The 22,020-nt window shown below is 47.8% G+C and overlaps 1 protein-coding gene across 1 annotated transcript in view; it reads left to right on the forward strand.

Moving 5' to 3' along the window:
- LOC134928079 (cytochrome b5) overlaps positions 1-22,020 on the forward strand; it is a 115,888-nt gene that overhangs the window by 91,868 nt on the left and 2,000 nt on the right. Inside the window, exon 4 of the mRNA XM_063923377.1 lies at positions 20,837-20,871. Within this exon, the coding sequence (XP_063779447.1) occupies positions 20,837-20,871 (35 nt within the window). The remainder of the gene's footprint in view (positions 1-20,836; positions 20,872-22,020) is intronic.

Here is a 22,020-nt window from a genome sequence, read left to right on the forward strand (position 1 = left end):
TGAATATGTATATCTGGCACTGCTGGGGGCATGTGTGTATCTGGCACTGCTGGGGGCATGTGTGTTTCTGGCACTGCGGGGGGCATGTGTGTATCTGGCATTATTGGGGGCATATGTGTATCTGCCACTATTGGGGACATATGTGTATCTGCCACTATTGGGGGCATATGTATATATGCTGCTACTGGGTGAATATGTGTAACTGGCACTGCTGGGGGCATATGTGTAACTGGCACTGCTGGGGGCATATGTGTATCTGACACTGCTGGGGGCATATGTGTATCTGACACTGCTGGGGGCATTAAGTGTATCCGACACTGCTGGGGTCATTAAGTGCATCCGACACTGCTGGGGTCATTAAGTGCATCTGACACTGCTGGGGTCATTAAGTGCATCTGACACTGCTGGGGTCATTAAGTGCATCTGACACTGCTGGGGTCATTAAGTGCATCTGACACTGCTGGGGTCATTAAGTGCATCTGACACTGCTGGGGTCATTAAGTGCATCTGACACTGCTGGGGTCATTAAGTGCATCTGACACTGCTGGGGTCATTAAGTGCATCTGACACTGCTGGGGTCATTAAGTGCATCTGACACTGCTGGGGTCATTAAGTGCATCTGACACTGCTGGGGTCATTAAGTGCATCTGACACTGCTGGGGTCATTAAGTGCATCTGACACTGCTGGGGTCATTAAGTGCATCTGACACTGCTGGGGTCATTAAGTGCATCTGACACTGCTGGGGTCATTAAGTGCATCTGACACTGCTGGGGTCATTAAGTGCATCTGACACTGCTGGGGTCATTAAGTGCATCTGACACTGCTGGGGTCATTAAGTGCATCTGACACTGCTGGGGTCATTAAGTGCATCTGACACTGCTGGGGTCATTAAGTGCATCTGACACTGCTGGGGTCATTAAGTGCATCTGACACTGCTGGGGTCATTAAGTGTATCTGACACTGCTGGGGTCATTAAGTGTATCTGACACTGCTGGGGTCATTAAGTGCATCTGACACTGCTGGGGTCATTAAGTGCATCTGACACTGCTGGGGTCATTAAGTGCATCTGACACTGCTGGGGTCATTAAGTGCATCTGACACTGCTGGGGTCATTAAGTGCATCTGACACTGCTGGGGTCATTAAGTGCATCTGACACTGCTGGGGTCATTAAGTGCATCTGACACTGCTGGGGTCATTAAGTGCATCTGACACTGCTGGGGTCATTAAGTGCATCTGACACTATACTGGAGACATTATGTGTATCTGACACTATACTGGAGACATTATGTGTAAGGCTGCTAATTGTGTATGTGTGTGTAGAGAGGGTGTGAAAATATATTTATAGTTTGATTATATAAAATTTCAAGGCCACGCCCACTTTCCCAGGAGCGCGCGTGCATGGCTGAGGGCGCTTACAAATTATTATTTCTCTAACGTCCTAGTGGATGCTGGGGACTCCGAAAGGACCATGGGGAATAGCGGCTCCGCATGAGACTGGGCACAAAGTAAAAGCTTTAGGACTAGCTGGTGTGCACTGGCTCCTCCCCCTATGACCCTCCTCCAAGCCTCAGTTAAGATTTTGTGCCCGAACGAGAAGGGTGCAATCTAGGTGGCTCTCCTGAGCTGCTTAGAGTAAAAAAAGAGAGGGGGGCACTTATTTGGCAAAATAACAGATATAAGCAGCTATAAGGGATAGACACTTATTGTAAGGTTGTCCCTATACATATATAGCGCTCTGGTGTGTGCTGGCAAACTCTCCCTCTGTCTCCCCAAGGGGCTAAGTGGGTCCTGTCCTCTATCAGAGCATTCCCTGTGTGTGTGCTGGGTGTCGGTACGTGTGTGTCGACATGTATGAGGAGGAAAATGATGTGGAGGCGGAGCAATTGCCTATAATGGTGATGTCACCCCCTAGGGAGTCGACACCTGAATGGATGGCCGTAATTAAGGAATTACGTGACAGTGTCGGCACGTTACAGAAAACTGTTGACGACATGAGACAGCCGGCAGCTCAGTTAGTGCCTGTCCAGGCGTCTCAAACACCGTCAGGGGCTATTAAACGCCCGTTACCTCAGTGGGTCGACACGGACACAGACACTGACTCCAGTGTCGACGGTGAAGAAACAAACGTATTTTCCAGTAGGGCCACACGTTACATGATCACGGCAATGAAGGAGGTTTTGCACATCTCTGATACTGCAAGTACCACAAAAAGGGGTATTATGTGGGGTGTGAAAAAACTACCCGTAGTTTTTCCTGAATCAGATGAATTGAATGAAGTGTGTGATGAAGCGTGGGTTACCCCCGACAAAAAACTGCTAATTTCTAAAAAATTATTGGCACTATATCCCTTCCCACCAGAGGTTAGGGCTCGTTGGGAAACACCCCCTAGGGTGGATAAGGCGCTCACACGCTTATCAAAACAAGTGGCGTTACCGTCTCCAGAAATGGCCGCCCTTAAGGAGCCAGCAGATAGGAGGCTGGAAAATATCCTTAAAAGTATATACACTCATACTGGTGTTATACTGCGACCAGCAATCGCCTCAGCCTGGATGCGCAGTGCTGGGGTGGCTTGGTCGGATTCCCTGACTGAAAATATTGATACCCTGGACAGGGACAATATATTATTGACTATAGAGCATTTAAAGGATGCATTCCTATATATGCGAGATGCACAGAGAGACATTTGCACTCTGGCATCAAGAGTAAGTGCGATGTCCATTTCTGCCAGAAGAGGATTATGGACGCGACAGTGGTCAGGGGATGCGGATTCCAAACGGCATATGGAAGTATTGCCGTATAAAGGGGAGGAGTTATTTGGGGGCGGTCTATCGGACCTGGTGGCCACGGCAACGGCTGGGAAATCCACCTTTTTACCCCAAGTCACCTCGCAGCAGAAAAAGATACCGTCTTTTCAGGCTCAGTCCTTTCGTCCCCATAAGGGCAAGCGGGCAAAAGGCCACTCATATCTGCCCCGGGGCAGAGGAAGGGGAAAAAGACTGCAACAGACAGCTTCTTCCCACGAACAGAAGCCCTCCCCCGCTTCTGCCAAGTCCTCAGCATGACGCTGGGGCCTTACAAGCGGACTCAGGCACGGTGGGGGCCCGTCTCAAGAATTTCAGCGCGCAGTGGGCTCACTCGCAAGTGGACCCCTGGATCCTGCAGGTAGTATCTCAGGGGTACAAATTGGAATTCGAGACGTCTCCCCCTCGCCGGTTCCTGAAGTCTGCTTTACCAACGTCTACCCCCGACAGGGAGGCGGTATTGGAAGCCATTCACAAGCTGTATTCCCAGCAAGTGATAATCAAGGTACCCCTCCTACAACAGGGAAAGGGGTATTACTCCACGCTGTTTGTGGTACCGAAGCCGGACGGCTCGGTGAGACCCATTTTAAATCTGAAAGCCTTGAACACTTACATAAAAAGGTTCAAGTTCAAGATGGAGTCACTCAGAGCAGTGATAGCGAACCTGGAAGAAGGGGACTACATGGTGTCTCTGGACATCAAGGATGCTTACCTCCATGTCCCAATTTGCCCTTCTCACCAAGGGTACCTCAGGTTTGTGGTACAGAACTGTCACTATCAGTTTCAGACGCTGCCGTTTGGATTGTCCACGGCACCCCGGGTCTTTACCAAGGTAATGGCCGAAATGATGATTCTTCTTCGAAGAAAAGGCGTCTTAATTATCCCTTACTTGGACGATCTCCTGATAAGGGCACGGTCCAGAGAACAGTTAGAGGTCGGAGTAGCACTATCTCAAATAGTACTACGACAGCACGGATGGAGTCTAAATATTCCAAAATCGCAGCTGATTCCGATGACACGTCTGCTGTTCCTAGGGATGATTCTGGACACAGTACAGAAAAAGGTGTTTCTCCCGGAAGAGAAAGCTAGGGAGTTATCCGACCTAGTCAGGAAACTCCTAAGACCAGGCCAGGTGTCAGTGCATCAGTGCACAAGGGTCCTGGGAAAGATGGTGGCTTCTTACGAAGCGATTCCATTCGGCAGATTCCACGCAAGAACTTTTCAGTTGGATCTGCTAGACAAATGGTCCGGATCGCATCTTCAAATGCATCAGCGGATAACCCTGTCTCCAAGGACAAGGGTGTCTCTCCTGTGGTGGTTACAGAGTGCTCATCTCCTAGAGGGCCGCAGATTCGGCATTCGGGATTGGGTCCTGGTGACCACGGATGCCAGCCTGAGAGGCTGGGGAGCAGTCACACAGGGAAAAAATTTCCTGGGCTTGTGGTCAAGCATGGAAACGTCACTTCACATAAATATCCTGGAACTAAGGGCCATTTACAATGCCCTAAGTCAGGCAAGGCCTCTGCTTCAGGGTCAGCCAGCATTGATCCAGTCGGACAACATCACGGCAGTCGCCCACGTAAACAGACAGGCGGCACAAGAAGCAGGAGGGCAATGACGGAAGTGGCAAGGATTCTTCGCTGGGCGGAAAATCATGTGATAGCACTGTCAGCAGTGTTCATTCCGGGAGTGGACAACTGGGAAGCAGACTTCCTCAGCAGACACGATCTTCACCCGGGGGAGTGGGGACTTCACCCAGAAGTCTTCCACATGATTGTAAACCGTTGGGAAAAACCAAAGGTGGACATGATGGCGTCTCGCCTCAACAAAAAACTGGACAGATATTGCTCCAGGTCAAGGGACCCTCAGGCAATAGCTGTGGACGCTCTGGTAACACCGTGGGTGTACCGGTCAGTGTATGTGTTCCCTCCTCTTCCTCTCATACCAAAAGTACTGAGAATCATAAGAAGGAGAGGAGTAAAGACTATACTCGTGGCTCCGGATTGGCCAAGAAGGACTTGGTACCCGGAAATTCAAGAGATGCTCACGGAAGACCCGTGGCCTCTACCTCTAAGACAGGACCTGCTCCAGCAGGGACCATGTCTGTTCCAAGACTTACCGCGGCTGCGTTTGACGGCATGGCGGTTGAACGCCGGATCCTGAAGGAAAAAGGCATTCCGGATGAAGTCATCCCTACCCTGATCAAAGCCAGGAAGGATGTAACCGTACAACATTATCACCGTATTTGGCGTAAATATGTTGCGTGGTGCGAGGCCAGGAAGGCCCCTACGGAGGAATTTCAACTGGGTCGATTCCTGCATTTCCTGCAAACAGGACTGTCTATGGGCCTCAAATTAGGGTCCATTAAGGTTCAAATTTCGGCCCTGTCGATATTCTTCCAAAAAGAACTAGCTTCTGTTCCTGAAGTTCAGACGTTTGTCAAGGGAGTACTGCATATACAGCCTCCTTTTGTGCCTCCAGTGGCACCTTGGGATCTCAATGTAGTGTTGGGATTCCTAAAATCACATTGGTTTGAACCACTCACCACTGTGGACTTGAAATATCTCACATGGAAAGTGGTAATGCTGTTAGCCCTGGCTTCAGCCAGGCGTGTATCAGAATTGGCGGCTTTATCCTATAAAAGCCCTTACCTAATTTTTCATACGGACAGGGCAGAATTGAGGACTCGTCCTCAATTTCTCCCTAAGGTGGTTTCAGCATTTCACTTAAACCAACCTATTGTGGTGCCTGCGGCTGCTAGGGACTTGGAGGATTCCAAGTTGCTGGACGTAGTCAGGGCCCTGAAAATATATATTTCCAGGACGGCTGGAGTCAGAAAATCTGACTCGCTGTTTATCCTGTATGCACCCAACAAGCTAGGTGCTCCTGCTTCTAAGCAGACGATTGCTCGTTGGATTTGTAGTACAATTCAGCTTGCACATTCTGTGGCAGGCCTGCCACAGCCAAAATCTGTAAAAGCCCATTCCACAAGGAAAGTGGGCTCATCTTGGGCGGCTGCCCGAGGGGTCTCGGCTTTACAACTTTGCCGAGCAGCTACTTGGTCAGGGGCAAACACGTTTGCTAAATTCTACAAATTTGATACCCTGGCTGAGGAGGACCTGGAGTTCTCTCATTCGGTGCTGCAGAGTCATCCGCACTCTCCCGCCCGTTTGGGAGCTTTGGTATAATCCCCATGGTCCTTTCGGAGTCCCCAGCATCCACTAGGACGTTAGAGAAAATAAGAATTTACTTACCGATAATTCTATTTCTCATAGTCCGTAGTGGATGCTGGGCGCCCATCCCAAGTGCGGATTGTCTGCATTACTTGTACATAGTTATTGTTACAAAAATCGGGTTATTGTTGTTGTGAGCCATCTTTTCAGAGGCTCCTCTGTTATCATGCTGTTAACTGGGTTCAGATCACAGGTTGTACGGTGTGATTGGTGTGGCTGGTATGAGTCTTACCCGGGATTCAAAATCCTTCCTTATTGTGTACGCTCGTCCGGGCACAGTATCCTAACTGAGGCTTGGAGGAGGGTCATAGGGGGAGGAGCCAGTGCACACCAGCTAGTCCTAAAGCTTTTACTTTGTGCCCAGTCTCCTGCGGAGCCGCTATTCCCCATGGTCCTTTCGGAGTCCCCAGCATCCACTACGGACTATGAGAAATAGATTTATCGGTAAGTAAATTCTTATTTTTTTTCGCTCAGGGCGCGAGTAGGCCTGGAGCTCGCCCTGCCTGGAAGCGAACAGGGTTGAACACAAGTTTAACCCGGGTCATTGTGCTGTGTGAACAGGTTGCTGGGTCAGTGCGACCCACTACCTGTTCACTGTATAGGAACAGGCAGCACTTGGAGATCATCAGATCTCCAAGTGCTGCTTCCGCACGCGTCACTGCTGACGTTACCAACCCGGCAATATGCAGAGCTGGGGATGCCAGTCTGAAAAGGATCTCGAGCAGGTTGCAACTGGGAAGCACACGTGCACAAATCCCGGGTGCGACCCGCTAAATGAGATCTGAAAGGGGTATAAATAAAATGCATCCCGAGATTTCCACTGAGTGCTGGCATTGTAGTACGGACACTGGCACATTTTTGCACATTTGTAGTTGCCCGAAACTGGTTCCTTTATGGAAGAAGATTATCCTAGACCTTTCTATCCATCACAGTCCCAAGTACTTTCTCCCCCCACTGTGTGTACCTTACACAACTCATCACCAGTATAAATTATTTTGCCACATGGTGTTTGCAACTAGTAATATTTCCTCAGCCTGAGAAAAAAAAACTGAGGCACCTAATCCCAGAGAGATTATAGCCAAAAACTGTTGCATGCTCTCCATGGAATAATATAACTAGTATCCTACGGGGTTCATCAAAAAGTTTTCTCTGACGTCCTAGTGGATGCTGGGGACTCCGTCAGGACCATGGGGAATAGCGGCTCCGCAGGAGACAGGGCACAAAAGTAAAAGCTTTAGGATCAGGTGGTGTGCACTGGCTCCTCCCCCTATGACCCTCCTCCAAGCCTCAGTTAGATTTTTGTGCCCGGCCGAGAAGGGTGCAATCTAGGTGGCTCTCCTAAAGAGCTGCTTAGAAAAAGTTTTTAGGTTTTTTATTTTCAGTGAGTCCTGCTGGCAACAGGCTCACTGCATCGAGGGACTTAGGGGAGAGAAGTGAACTCACCTGCGTGCAGGATGGATTGGCTTCTTAGGCTACTGGACACCATTAGCTCCAGAGGTAGTCGGAACACAGGTCTCACCCTGGGGTTCGTCCCGGAGCCGCGCCGCCGACCCCCTTGCAGATGCCGAAAAGTGAAGAGGTCCAGAAACCGGCGGCAGAAGACTTTTCAGTCTTCATAAGGTAGCGCACAGCACTGCAGCTGTGCGCCATTGTTGTCAGCACACTTCATAGCAGCGGTCACTGAGGGTGCAGGGCGCTGGGGGGGGCGCCCTGGGCAGCAATGATAGTACCTTATTCTGGCTAAAAATACATCACATATAGCCCCTGGGGGCTATATGGATGTATTTAACCCCTGCCAGGTCTCAGAAAAACGGGAGAAGAAGCCCGCCGAAAAGGGGGCGGGGCCTATTCTCCTCAGCACACAGCGCCATTTTCCCTCACAGAAATGCTGGTGGGAAGGCTCCCAGGCTCTCCCCTGCACTGCACTACAGAAACAGGGTTAAAACAGAGAGGGGGGGCACTTATTTGGCGATATGACTATATATATTAAAATGCTATAAGGGAAAAACACTTATATAAAGGTTGTCCCTGTATAATTATAGCGTTTTTGGTGTGTGCTGGCAAACTCTCCCTCTGTCTCCCCAAAGGGCTAGTGGGGTCCTGTCCTCTATCAGAGCATTCCCTGTGTGTGTGCTGTGTGTCGGTACGTGTGTGTCGACATGTATGAGGACAATGTTGGTGAGGAGGCGGAGCAATTGCCTGTAATGGTGATGTCACTCTCTAGGGAGTCGACACCGGAATGGATGGCTTATTTAAGGAATTACGTGATAATGTCAACACGCTGCAAGGTCGGTTGACGACATGAGACGGCCGGCAAACCAATTAGTACCTGTCCAGGCGTCTCAAGCACCGTCAGGGGCGTTAAAACGTCCTTTTACCTCAGTCGGTCGACACAGACACGGACACTGACTCCAGTGTCGACGGTGAAGAAACAAACGTATTTTCCTTTAGGGCCACACGTTACTTGTTAAGGGCAATGAAGGAGGTGTTACATATTTCTGATACTACAAGTACCACAAAAAAGGGTATTATGTGGAGTGTGAAAAAACTACCTGTAGTTTTTCCTGAATCAGATAAATTAAATGAAGTGTGTGATGATGCGTGGGTTTCCCCCGATAGAAAATTATTGGCGGTATACCCTTTCCCGCCAGAAGTTAGGGCGCGTTGGGAAACACCCCTTAGGGTGGATAAGGCGCTCACACGCTTATCAAAACAAGTGGCGGTACCGTCTCCAGATAGGGCCGCCCTCAAGGAGCCAGCTGATAGGAGGCTGGAAAATATCCTAAAAAGTATATACACACATACTGGTGTTATACTGCGACCAGCGATCGCCTCAGCCTGGATGTGCAGCGCTGGGGTGGCTTGGTCGGATTCCCTGACTGAAAATATTGATACCCTTGACAGGGACAGTATTTTATTGACTATAGAGCATTTAAAGGATGCATTTCTATATATGCGAGATGCACAGAGGGATATTTGCACTCTGGCATCAAGAGTAAGTGCGATGTCCATATCTGCCAGAAGTTGTTTATGGACACGACAGTGGTCAGGTGATGCAGATTCCAAACGGCACATGGAAGTATTGCCGTATAAAGGAGAAAAAGACAACGTCTTTTCAGCCTCAGTCCTTTCGTCCCCAAAAGGGCAAGCGGGCAAAAGGCCAGTCATATCTGCCATGGGATAGAGGAAAGGGAAGAAGACTGCAGCAGGCAGCCCATTCCCAGAAACAGAAGCCCTCCACCGCTTCTGCCAAGTCCTCAGCATGACGCTGGGGCCGTACAAGCGGACTCAGGTGCGGTGGGGGGGTCGTCTCAAGAGTTTCAGCACGCAGTGGGCTCACTCGCAAGTGGACCCCTGGATCCTACAAGTAGTATCCCAGGGGTACAGATTGGAAGTTCGAGACGTCTCCCCCTCGCAGGTTCCTGAAGTCTGCTTTACCAACGTCTCCCTCCGACAGGGAGGCAGTAGTGGAAACAATTCACAAGCTGTATTCCCAGCAGGTGATATTCAAAGTACCCCTCCTACAACAAGGAAAGGGGTATTATTCCACACTATATTGTGGTACTGAAGCCAGACGGCTCGGTGAGACCTATTCTAAATCTGAAATAGTTGAACACTTACATACAAAGGTTCAAATCAAGATGGAGTCACTCAGAGCAGTGATAGCGAACCAGGAAGAAGGGGACTATATGGTGTCCCGGGACATCAGGGATGCTTACCTCCATGTCCCAATTTGCCCTTCTCACCAAGGGTACCTCAGGTTCGTGGTACAGAACTGTCACTATCAGTTTCAGACGCTGCCGGTTGGATTGTCCACGGCACCCCGGGTCCTTACCAAGGTAATGGCCGAAATGATGATTCTTCTTCAAAGAAAATGGACGATCTCCTGATAGGGGCAAGGTCCAGAGAACAGTTGGAGGTCGGAGTAGCACTATCTCAAGTAGTTCTACGACAGCACGGGTGGATTCTAAATATTCCAAAACCGCAGCTGTTTCCGACGACACGTCTGCTGTTCCTAGGGATGATTCTGGACACAGTCCAGAAAAAGGTGTTTCTCCCGGAGAAGAAAGCCAGGGAGTTATCCGAGCTAGTCAGGAACCTCCTAAAACCAGGAAAAGTGTCAGTGCATCATTGCACAAGGGTCCTGGGAAAAATGGTGGCTTCTTACGAAGCGATTCCATTCGGTAGATTTCACGCAAGAACTTTTCAGTGGGATCTGCTGGAAAAATGGTCCGGATCGCATCTTCAGATGCATCAGCGGATAACCCTGTCTCCAAGGACAAGGGTGTTTCTTCTGCGGTGGCTGCAGAGTGCTCATCTACTAAAGGGCCGCAGATTCGGCATTCAGGACTGGGTCCTGGTGACCACGGATGCCAGCCTGAGAGGCTGGGGAGCAGTCACACAGGGAAAAAATTTCCAGGGAGTGTGATCAAGGCTAGAGACTTCTCTCCACATAAATATACTGGAGCTAAGGGCAATTTACAATGTTCTAAGCTTAGCAAGACCTCTGCTTCAAGGTCAGCCGGTATTGATCCAGTGGGACAACATCACGGCAGTCGCCCACGTAAACAGACAGGGCGGCACAAGAAGCAGGAGGGCAATGGCAGAAACTGCAAGGATTCTTCGCTGGGCGAAAAATCATGTGATAGCACTGTCAGCAGTGTTCATTCCGGGAGTGGACAACTGGGAAGCAGACTTCCTCAGCAGGCACGACCTCCACCCGGGAGAGTGGGGACTTCATCGGGAAGTATTCCACATGATTGTGAACCGTTGGGAAAGACCAAAGGTGGACATGATGGCGTCCCGCCTGAACAAAAAAACTGGACAGGTATTGCGCCAGGTCAAGAGACCCTCAAGCAATATCTGTGGACGTTCTGGTAACACCGTGGGTGTACCAGTCGGTGTATGTGTTCCCTCCTCTGCTTCTCATAACCAAGGTACTGAGAATTATAAGACGTAGAGGAGTAAGAACTATACTCGTGGCTCCGGATTGGCCAAGAAGGACGTGGCACCCGGAACTTCAAGAAATGCTCACAGAGGACTCATGGCCTCTGCCGCTAAGAAGGGACTTGCTTCAGCAAGTACCAGGTCTGTTCCAAGACTTACCGCGGCTGCGTTTGACGGCATGGTGGTGGAACGCCAGATCCTAAGGGAAAAAGGCATTCCGGAAGAGGTCATTCCTACCCTGGTCAAAGCCAGGAAGGAGGTGACCGCAAAACATTATCACCACATGTGGCGAAAATATGTTGCGTGGTGTGAGGCCAGGAAGGCCCCACGAAGAAATTTCAACTCGGTCGATTCCTGCATTTCCTGCAAACAGGAGTGTCTATGGGCCTCAAATTGGGGTCCATTAGGGTTCAAATTTCGGCCCTGTCAATTTTCTTCCAGAAAGAATTGGTTTCAGTTTCTGAAGTCCAGAAGTTTGTCAAGGGAGTATTGCATATACAAACCCCTTTTTGTGCCTCCAGTGGCACTGTGGGGTCTCAACGTAGTTCTGGGATTCCTCAAATCACATTTTAAACCGCTCAAATCTGTGGATTTGAAATATCTCACATGAAAAGTGACCATGCTGTTGGCCCTGGCCTCGGCCAGGCGAGTGTCAGAATTGGCGGCTTGGTCTCACAAAAGCCATATCTGATTGTCCATTCGGACAGGGCAGAGCTGCGGACTCGTCCCCAGTTTCTTCCCAAGGTGGTGTCAGCGTTTCACCTGAACCAGCTTATTGTGGTACCTGCGGCTACTAGGGACTTGGAGGACTCCAAGTTGCTAGATGTTGTCAGGGCCCTGAAAATATAGGTTTCCAGGACGGCTGGAGTCAGGAAAACTGACTCGCTGTTATCCTGTATGCACCCAACAAACTGGGTGCTCTTGCTTCTAAGCAGACGATTGCTCGTTGGATTTGTAGCACATTTCAACTTGCACATTCTGTGGCAGGCCTGCCACAGCCTAAATCTGTCAAGGCCCATTCCACAAGGAAGGTGGGCTCATCCTGGGCGGCTGCCCGAGGGGTCTCGGCATTACAACTCTGCCGAGCAGCTACGTGGTCGGGGGAGAACACGTTTGTAAAATTCTACAAATTTGATACCCTGGCTAAAGAGGACCTGGAGTTCTCTCATTCGGTGCTGCAGAGTCATCCGCACTCTCCCGCCCGTTTGGGAGCTTTGGTATAATCCCCATGGTCCTGACGGAGTCCCCAGCATCCACTAGGACGTCAGAGAAAATAAGATTTTACTTACCGATAAATCTATTTCTCATAGTCCGTAGTGGATGCTGGGCGCCCATCCCAAGTGCGGATTGTCTGCAATACTTGTACATAGTTATTGTTACAAAAATCGGGTTATTATTGTTGTGAGCCATCTTTTCAGAGGCTCCGCTGTTATCATGCTGTTAACTGGGTTCAGATCACAGGTTGTACAGTGTGATTGGTGTGGCTGGTATGAGTCTTACCCGATTCAAAATCCTTCCTTCCTTATTGTGTACGCTCGTCCGGGCACAGTATCCTAACTGAGGCTTGGAGGAGGGTCATAGGGGGAGGAGCCAGTGCACACCACCCGATCCTAAAGCTTTTACTTTTGTGCCCTGTCTCCTGCGGAGCCGCTATTCCCCATGGTCCTGACGGAGTCCCCAGCATCCACTACGGACTATGAGAAATAGATTTATCGGTAAGTAAAATCTTATTTTTTTTTAATCAAAACTTTGGAACTCTTTCCGGTCTCCCCTGCATGAAATTAGCCCGTTTACTTAATGTTACATTCCCTGAACCTTATACCTTCAGTTACATGTATTTGGAATTGTCCTGCTGAGTCTTACCCATGCCCCTCTACTTCTCTCCTCCCCTCGTTTTTTCACTTTTTCTTTCCTTCTCTCCTTCTCCTCTTTCTTGTTTCTGAAAAGTCCCTTCTTTTTGCCTTTTAAAAATAGTTTGAGACTGTACACTAATGTTTACTTGTTGAATTGTTCTATTGATTTTTGTTTGGTATCTTCAGAGCTGTGGCTGTATTATCTTTCTTCTCGAGTCCTTTGCACAGGTCATTAATGTACTGTCTCTCATCCTCTCAATAAAGTTTGTATTAAAAAAAAAAAGTGAGAAAACGGCTTGAACAAAAAATGTTCGGACTTTCAACTTAACATTCTGTTGCAGTCTTTAGCAGCAGTCAAGTGATTTATTTAGCTCTCAATGACCCTTCTGTACCTGTCAACAAGTACTTTGGCCTACTCTTTCTGAGCAAGCTCCAGCTGTCTCAGGTGTGATGGGTGCCTCTCCATACTGCATGTTTCAGCTGTTTCCATAGATGTTCAATAGGATTCAGATCCAGACACATAGAAGGCCATTCAAGAACGTTACATTTTTTGTTCTTATACATTCTTGGGTGCTTTTAGCTGTGTATTTTGGATTAATATCCTGTTGGAGGACCCTGACCTGCAACTGAGACAGAATGTTCTGACACTGGGCAGTATATTTCACTCCAAAATGCCTTGATAGTCTTAATATTTCATTGTGCCCTGCACAGATTTAAGGCACCCTGTGCCATATGCAGAAAAGCAGCCAAAAAAACAACCACGTCTCCATGTTTCACATTAGGTATAGTTTCTTTTACAGCTTATTTTTTTCATCTGTGAATAAAGCTAAATTTTTGATTAATCTGTTCAAAGGATAGTCTCCCAGAAGCATTGTAAATATGCATTTTAGAAAATTTCAGTTTGGGTTTTTTCAAAAGTAGAGTCCTCCTCGGTCTTCCTCCATGGACCCCACTGTCACTCTAATAGTGTTGGATGGTGCAATTAGACACTGACATTGACTATGGAGTTTAGATTGTCTCTTTGAAAGCTTGAAAACTAAGAGGTGTGATCTTGCACAGGAATTAACAAGAAATATACTAGAAAGTATGCATATGATGAAAGAGGAATATCGGAACAACCATCAAAGAAATATTCTGTACTTAACAGAATGTTAGTGATTTAGTTATGTTAGTTACCTGTATGTTTTAAAATATAACTTGTAATAAATAATTCCATAAAGTATTCAATACCGTTATGTAATAATGTTGTTGTTTTTTTGTCGTCGTCGTCTTCCCCCCCCCCCCCCCCCCCTTCTTTATCATAATGTTTTGGTTTTTTTTGTTACCACTACCCTGTTTTAGTCTGGGTCGATTTTTTTATTTTATTTTTTATTTTTTTCAATCTTGCAGCTACGTTCAGAGTGGTTGGCTACAGTCCCACTGACTTTAAACTTAATAAAAAAAATAAAAAAAAATTCAACTACTCACAGGACCATCAAGCTGCTTGGACATGGTCTTATGGCCTGTAACTTTTAATGTGCCTGTCTATAATTTTCTTTCTGATTTCCTCAGTCTGGTGCATATGGTGATACCAAGTAGCACAGTGACTAATTTTCTTCATTAAAATAGGCTGAATCACTGATTAGAAGATTGAAAACATGTTTTGCTAATTCAAGAGTGACTAATTCAATTGATATGAAATAACACTATTATCCAATGAAGCATTGTTTCATTAAGCTATAAGGTTACCAACAAATTTATCGACTTATATATGTTCGACTCTGCATCAGTCCCGTAGTGTTCTGGAAATTAAAATAAAGATAATCTACTTTCCTACAAAAAAGGAACAGTGGACTAAAAGAGAACTACCTGTAAAACCAACCTCCCTCACATAACGTTTCAAATGTGGTCTAGTCTTGAAGGAGAGAAACCATTTACTTATAAAGGGCCTAATTAGAGTAATGGGCAAAACTGACTACATAATGAAAGTTTGCACCTTAACCAACCATGTTGGGATGCACACGTATGCTTTTTTGGTTTTTAAATGTCATTTCTCTAACGTCCTAGAGGATGCTGGGGACTCTGTAAGGACCATGGGGAATAGACGGGCTCCGCAGGAGATAGGGCACTTTAACAAAGCTTTGGATTCTGGGTGTGCACTGGCTCCTCCCTCTATGTCCCTCCTCCAGACCTCAGTTTTACACTGTGCCCAGAGCGAGATGGGTGCACTGCAGGGAGCTCCCCGGAGTTCTCTGCCTAGGAAGCATTTTTGTTTGGATTTTTTCTACATTTTTACAGGGAGCACTGCTGGCAACAGGCTCCCTGCATCAACGGACTGAGGAGAGAGGGGCAGACCTTCTTAATTGATAGGCTCTGCTTCCTCGGCTACTGGACACCAATAGCTCCAGAGGGGGTGAGCACAGATTCTTACTGGGCGTCCACCCCCAGAGTTGCGCCGCCGTTCTCCTCACAGAGACAGAAGAAACAAAGTCAGAAGACGTCTCAGGCGGCAGAAGCCTTCAGAGCTTCACTGAGGTAACGCACAGCACCGCAGCTGTGCGTCATTGCTCCCATACACCTCACATACTCCGGTCACTGTAAGGGTGCAGGGCGCAGGGGGGGCGCCCTGGGCAGCAATATAACACCTCTCTTATGGCAAAAGACAATATACATGTACAGGTGGGCACTGTACATGTATATAAAAGAGCCCCCGTGATTTTTTTATAACTTTGAGCGGGACTGAAGCCCGCCGCCGAGGGGGCGGGACTTCTCCCTCAGCACTCACCAGCGCCATTTTCTCTCCACAGCACCGCTGAGAGGAAGCTCCCCAGACTCTCCCCTGCTTACACACGGTGAAGGGGTGTTTAAAATAGAGAGGGGGGGGCACATAATTGGCGGATAACATATTATACAGTGCGGTTGGGGAAAAACAATTTGTGTTGGTCTCCAGGGTCATTGCGCCGGGGTGTGTGCTGGCATACTCTCTCTGTCTCTCCAAAGGGCCTTAAAGGGGATACAGTCTTCAGAAAAGAGTTTCCGTGTGTGTGTGTGTGTGTGTGTAGTGTGTCGGTACGCGTGTGTCGACATGTTTGACGAGGAAGGCTCGCTTAATGTGGAGGGGGAGTGCTCGGATGTCATTTCGCCGTCGGCAGCGCCGACACAGGAATGGATGGATATGCTGAATGTCTTAAATGCAAATGTCAATCTATTGCATAAAAGGTTAGACAAGGCAGCAGCTAGGGATCAGTCAGGTAGTCAGACCATGCCTGTCCCTGTGGCGCCAGGACCTTCGGGGCCTCAGAAGCGCACCATATCCCAGATCGATGACACAGATACCGACACGGATACGGACTCTAGTGTCGACTATGAAGATGCAAAATTACAGCCGAAGGTGGCAAAAGGTATTCGGTACACGATTATTGCCATTAAAGAGGTTTTGCATATTACTGAGGAACCCCCTGTCCCTGACACGAGGGTACACATGTATAAAGGGAAAAAGCCTGAGGTCACCTTTCCGTCCTCATTTGAGCTGAGCGAATTGTGCGAAAAGGCTTGGGAATCTCCAGATAGGAGACCACAAGTTCCCAAAAGGATTCTTATGGCGTATCCTTTTCCACAAACGGATAGGATACGATGGGAATCTTCGCCTAAAGTAGACAAGGCGCTGACACGCTTATCAAAAAAGGTGGCACTGCCTTCGCAGGATACGGCTTCCCTCAAGGATCCTGCTGATCGCAGACAGGAAATTACCATGAAGCACATTTACACTCATTCCGGTACTATTGTTAGACCGGCTATGGCATCGGCCTGGGTTTGTAGTGCTGTCGTGGCATGGGCAGTTTCCTTATCTACGGAGCTTGACACCTTAGATAGGGATGCCATTTTAATGACCATAGAACATATCAGGGAGGCTGCCTTGTATATGAGAGATGCTCAAAGAGACATTTGTTTACTAAGCTCCAGAATAAACGCTATGTCTATTTCTGCTAGGCGGCTCTTGTGGACCCGACAGTGGACGGGAGACGCCGATTCAAAGCGGCATATGGAGTCCTTGCCTTACAAGGGGGAGGAGTTGTTTGGAGACGGCCTCTCGGACCTTGTCTCTACTGCTACGGCTGGTAAGTCAAATTTCTTACCTTATCTCCCCCCGCAGTATACAAAAAAGGCACCTCATTATCAAATGCAGTCCTTTCGTTCCAATAAGAGCAAGAAGGTACGGGGATCGTCCTTTGTTGCCAGAGGAAAAGGCAAGGGAAAAAGGCTGCACACAGCTAGTTCCCAGGAGCAGAAGTACTCCCCTGCATCTGCAAAGTCCACCGCATGACGCTGGGGCTTCCCGGGGGGAGGCAGAACTAGTGGGGGCTCGTCTTCGGTTTTTCAGCCACGTCTGGGTTCGCTCGCAGGTGGATCCCTGGGCATTAGAGATTGTTTCTCAGAGATACAGGCTAGAATTCGAAGACTTGCCTCCTTGCCGGTTTTTCAAATCTGTTCTGCCGGCTTCCCCGTCAGAGAGGGAGCTAGTGTTGGCAGCAATCCAAAAATTGTATATTCAACAGGTGATTATCACAGTTCCTCATCTCCAGCAAGGAGAGGGATATTACTCAACCCTGTTTGTGGTCCCGAAACCAGACGGTTCGGTCAGACCCATTTTTAAATCTAAAATCCCTGAACCTGTACTTGAAGAGGTTCAAGTTCAAAATGGAATCGCTCAGGGCGGTCATCGCCAGCCTGGAGGGGGGGGGGGGGGTTGGATGGTGTCCCTGGACATAAAGGATGCTTACCTTCATGTTCCGATATTCCCCCCTCACCAGGCGTTCCTGAGATTAGCAGTGCAGGACTGTCACTACCAATTTCAGACGTTGCCGTTTGGGCTTTCCACGGCCCCGAGAATTTTCACCAAGGTAATGGCAGAAATGATGGTGCTCCTGCGCAGGCAGGGTGTCACAATTATCCCATACTTGGACGATCTCCTCATAAAGGCGAGATGTCGGGAGAAGTTGCTGGACAGCGTGTCTCTGTCCTTGAAGACGTTGCAGTTACACGGCTGGGTTCTCAATATACCGAAGTCCCAGCTAGTCCCTACAACGCGTCTGACCTTTTTGGGCCTGATTCTGGACACAGACCAGAAAAAGGTTTTTCTTCCGATCGAAAAGGTTCAGGAGCTCATAGCCCTGGTCAGGAACCTATTAAAGCCAAAAAAGGTTTCAGTGCATCATTGCACACGGGTTCTGGGGAAGATGGTAGCTTCATACGAGGCCATCCCCTTCGGCAGGTTCCATGCGAGGACTTTTCAATGGGACCACTTGGACAAGTTGTCAGGGTCCCATTTACAAATGCATCAAAGGATCACCCTGTCTCCCAGGACCAGGGTATCTCTCATGTGGTGGCTGCACAGTGCTCACCTACTAGAGGGTCGCAGATTCGGCATTCAGGACTGGGTCCTGGTGACCACGGACGCAAGCCTCCTAGGCTGGGGAGCAGTCACACTGGGAAGAAATTTCCAAGGTCTCTGGCCAAATCTAGAGACTTGTCTCCACATCAACGTCCTGGAGTTGAGGGCCATATACAACGCCCTGCGTCAAGCGGAGGAGTTGCTTCGGGAAAAACCGGTTCTGATTCAGTCAGACAATGTCACGGCAGTGGCTCATGTAAACCGCCAAGGCGGAACGCGAAGCAGAGTGGCCATGGCAGAAGCTACCAGGATTCTACGCTGGGCGGAAGGCCATGTAAGCGTACTATCAGCAGTGTTCATCCCGGGGGTGGACAACTGGGAGGCGGTTTTCCTCAGCAGGCACGACCTGCATCCGGGAGAGTGGGGACTTCATCAAGAAGTCTTCGCACAGATCACGGGTCGGTGGGGGCTGCCTCAAATAGACATGATGGCGTCCCGTCTCAACAAAAAGCTAAAGCGATATTGTGCCAAGTCAAGGGACCCTAAGGCGGTAGCGGTAGACGCTCTGGTGACAACTTGGGTGTTCAGATCGGTCTATGTGTTTTCTCCTCTTCCTCTCATACCCAAGGTGTTGAGAATAATAAGAATAAGCAGGGTCAGAACAATCCTCATTGTTCCAGATTGGCCACGGAGGACTTGGTATCCGGAGCTGCAAGAGTTGCTCACAGATGATCCGTGGCCTCTTCCTCTAAGGCAGGACCTGCTGCAGCAGGGGCCCTGTCTGTTCCAAGACTTACCGCGGCTGCGTTTGACGGCATGGCGGTTGAACGCCGGATCCTAGCGGAAAAAGGGATTCCGGAGGAGGTCATTCCTACCCTGATCAAGGCTAGGAAAGACGTGACGTCGAAACATTATCACCGTATATGGCGAAAATATGTTTCTTGGTGTGAGGCCAGAGCTGCTCCTACGGAGGAGTTCCAGTTGGGCCGTCTGCTTCACTTCCTTCAAACGGGAGTGAATTTGGGCCTAAAATTAGGGTCCATAAAGGTTCAAATTTCGGCCTTATCCATTTTCTTTCAAAGAGAATTGGCTTCTCTTCCTGAAATACAGACTTTTGTGAAGGGCGTGCTGCATATTCAGCCTCCCTTTGTACCTCCGGTGGCGCCTTGGGACCTTAACGTGGTATTAAGTTTCCTCAAGTCACCTTGGTTTGAACCACTCAAAACAGTGGAGTTGAAATACCTCACTTGGAAAGTGGCCATGTTGTTGGCCTTAGCTTCTGCTAGGCGGGTTTCGAAATTGGCGGCTTTATCATATAAAAGCCCATACCTAATTTTTCACGTGGATAGAGCAGAGTTGAGGACTTGTCCTCAATTTCTGCCCAAGATGGTCTCATCTTTTCATATGAACCAACCTATTGTCGAGCCTGTGGCTACACGGGACTTGGAGGATTCCGAGTTCCTGGATGTGGTCAGCGCTTTGAAGATTTATGTGACCAGAACAGCTAGGATCAGGAAGACCGAAGCTCTGTTTGTTCTGTATGCGCCCAACAAGTTTGGCGCTCCTGCTTCAAAGCAGACTATTGCTCGCTGGATCTGTAACACAATTCAGCAGGCGCATTCTTCGGCAGGATTGCCATTGCCTAAATCGGTTAAGGTCCATTCTACTAGGAAGGTGGGCTCCTCTTGGGCGGCTGCCCGAGGGGTCTCGGCACTACAACTGTGCCGAGCTGCTACTTGGTCGTGGTCAAACACCTTTGCAAAGTTCTATAAGTTTGATACCCTGGCTGAGGAGGACCTCCTGTTTGCTCAATCGTGGCTGCAGAGTCATCCGCACTCTCCCGCCCGTTTGGGAGCTTTGGTATAATCCCCATGGTCCTTACGGAGTCCCCAGCATCCTCTAAGACGTTAGAGAAAATAAGATTTTACTTACCGGTAAATCTATTTCTCGTAGTCCGTAGAGGATGCTGGGCGCCCGTCCCAAGTGCGGACTTCTTCTGCAAGGCTTGTATATAGTTATTGCTTACATAAGGGTTATGTTATAGTTGATCGGGTTTGAACCGAGGCTATGTTATTGTTCATACTGTTAACTGGGTAGTTTATCACAAGTTATACGGTGTGATTGGTGTGGCTGGTATGAATCTTTCCCTTAGATTTACAAAAATCCTTTCCTCGTACTGTTCATCTCCTCTGGGCACAGTTTCTCTAACTGAGGTCTGGAAGAGGGACATAGAGGGAGGAGCCAGTGCACACCCAGAATCCAAAGCTTTCTTCAAGTGCCCTATCTCCTGCAGAGCCCGTCTATTCCCCATGGTCCTTAGAGTCCCCAGCATCCTCTACGGACTACGAGAAATTGTTTTACCGGTAAGTAAAATCTTATTATTTGCATGTTGCTATAATACAGGGATTTTTATTTACAGTGATTTAGGTTTGTGCTAGGTGGACCTCCACTACCAAATTTTTGCACATATTATAAATTTGTCTATTGTGGTTTTGCCATACAAAATTGCACTCTTTAGCCAGATGTACTCCTAAAAGTGTTTCAATGTTTTGTTTCATAATTACTCATTTTATAGTTAGTGTAATATTGTACTAGTCACGTGTTTAACAACTTTTTTTTTTTTTTCCAGGATACCTATATTACCACTTCTGATTCTGATTCAAGGTATTGACACTTTTCTATCATGTAAGGTGGTGATATGTAAAAATGCAAACAAATGTTTTCTGTCCTATTCTTCATCATTAAGACCAATTAGACCGATTTTATGTACCGATGTACTCTACATCAGGCACAGACTCTGGGAAAGACTAATGGAAAAGATCTATGGCAAATATATATTAATGTATCATAAGATATCAATTGACAGATGTACACTGTAGTTGCACATAAATGTGTATTGTGTGCAAAGCCAAAAAAATAGACTAGTGCTATAGACCTCTATAAATGGGGCCTTAATATGAGCTTAAATTAATACTTTCATGTGACCGCTTTAGGGCAACATCTCAAAGAGCCTTTGGGCGGTTTCCTATTGCATGCAATGAGTTACTGCTCTGTAATAATTGGCTTTTTAGCCCGATAATACTATCAGGCTATCCAATTACCATTTTTTTCATGCTGTAAATCACCTCTTATTGGGCAATAACACATGGGATCCGTGATAAATTTGCGGATCCATGTGTTGCCATCTGAAAACAGGTCTCCTGGGGCTAGTTATTGGGGAGTCTGCTTTGCGTGCCTACGGCACATGAAGCAAAATCCCCAATGAGTGCTGGGCTACGGGGCTAATGCGATAGCCTGGGGGAATCCATTAGCTGTGGCAATTCATTGCAGTTTATAGGGTGCCGCCCTTAATCTTTGTCATTACTGGCATCACTTGGTGCATGGCCATAGCTGGAGGTTCATAAAATGGTAAAGCAGAGAAAGATCCTAACAAGGCACTGTGTTTATGCATTCACATTACAGAGGAATAGCTTAGAAATTTATAAACCTGTACATAGCTATACTAAACACAATAAAGTAAGAAACATTTTAGTTAAAGTTAGATAACACAATGTACATAATTATCTATGAAAGCCAATGAGCACTTAATACACACTTTTAAATAGGAATTTGTATATTTCTGTTAGTTTTCGGAGCTGTGGTAAAATTGCATTGTGTTCTATACATCAAACAGACTGCTTTCAACTGAAGAGCACTATTGGTTATTATGAAGCCATAGGCTTCATACACTTAAGTGGGTAATCGGGTTTGGCATGTTGAGCTCTCTTTAATAAGTGGACATTTATTTTTTATCTTTACTTACATTGCCAATTT

Source organism: Pseudophryne corroboree, chromosome 5, assembly GCF_028390025.1.
Source record: "Pseudophryne corroboree isolate aPseCor3 chromosome 5, aPseCor3.hap2, whole genome shotgun sequence".
Classification (NCBI taxonomy): Eukaryota; Metazoa; Chordata; class Amphibia; order Anura; family Myobatrachidae; genus Pseudophryne; species Pseudophryne corroboree.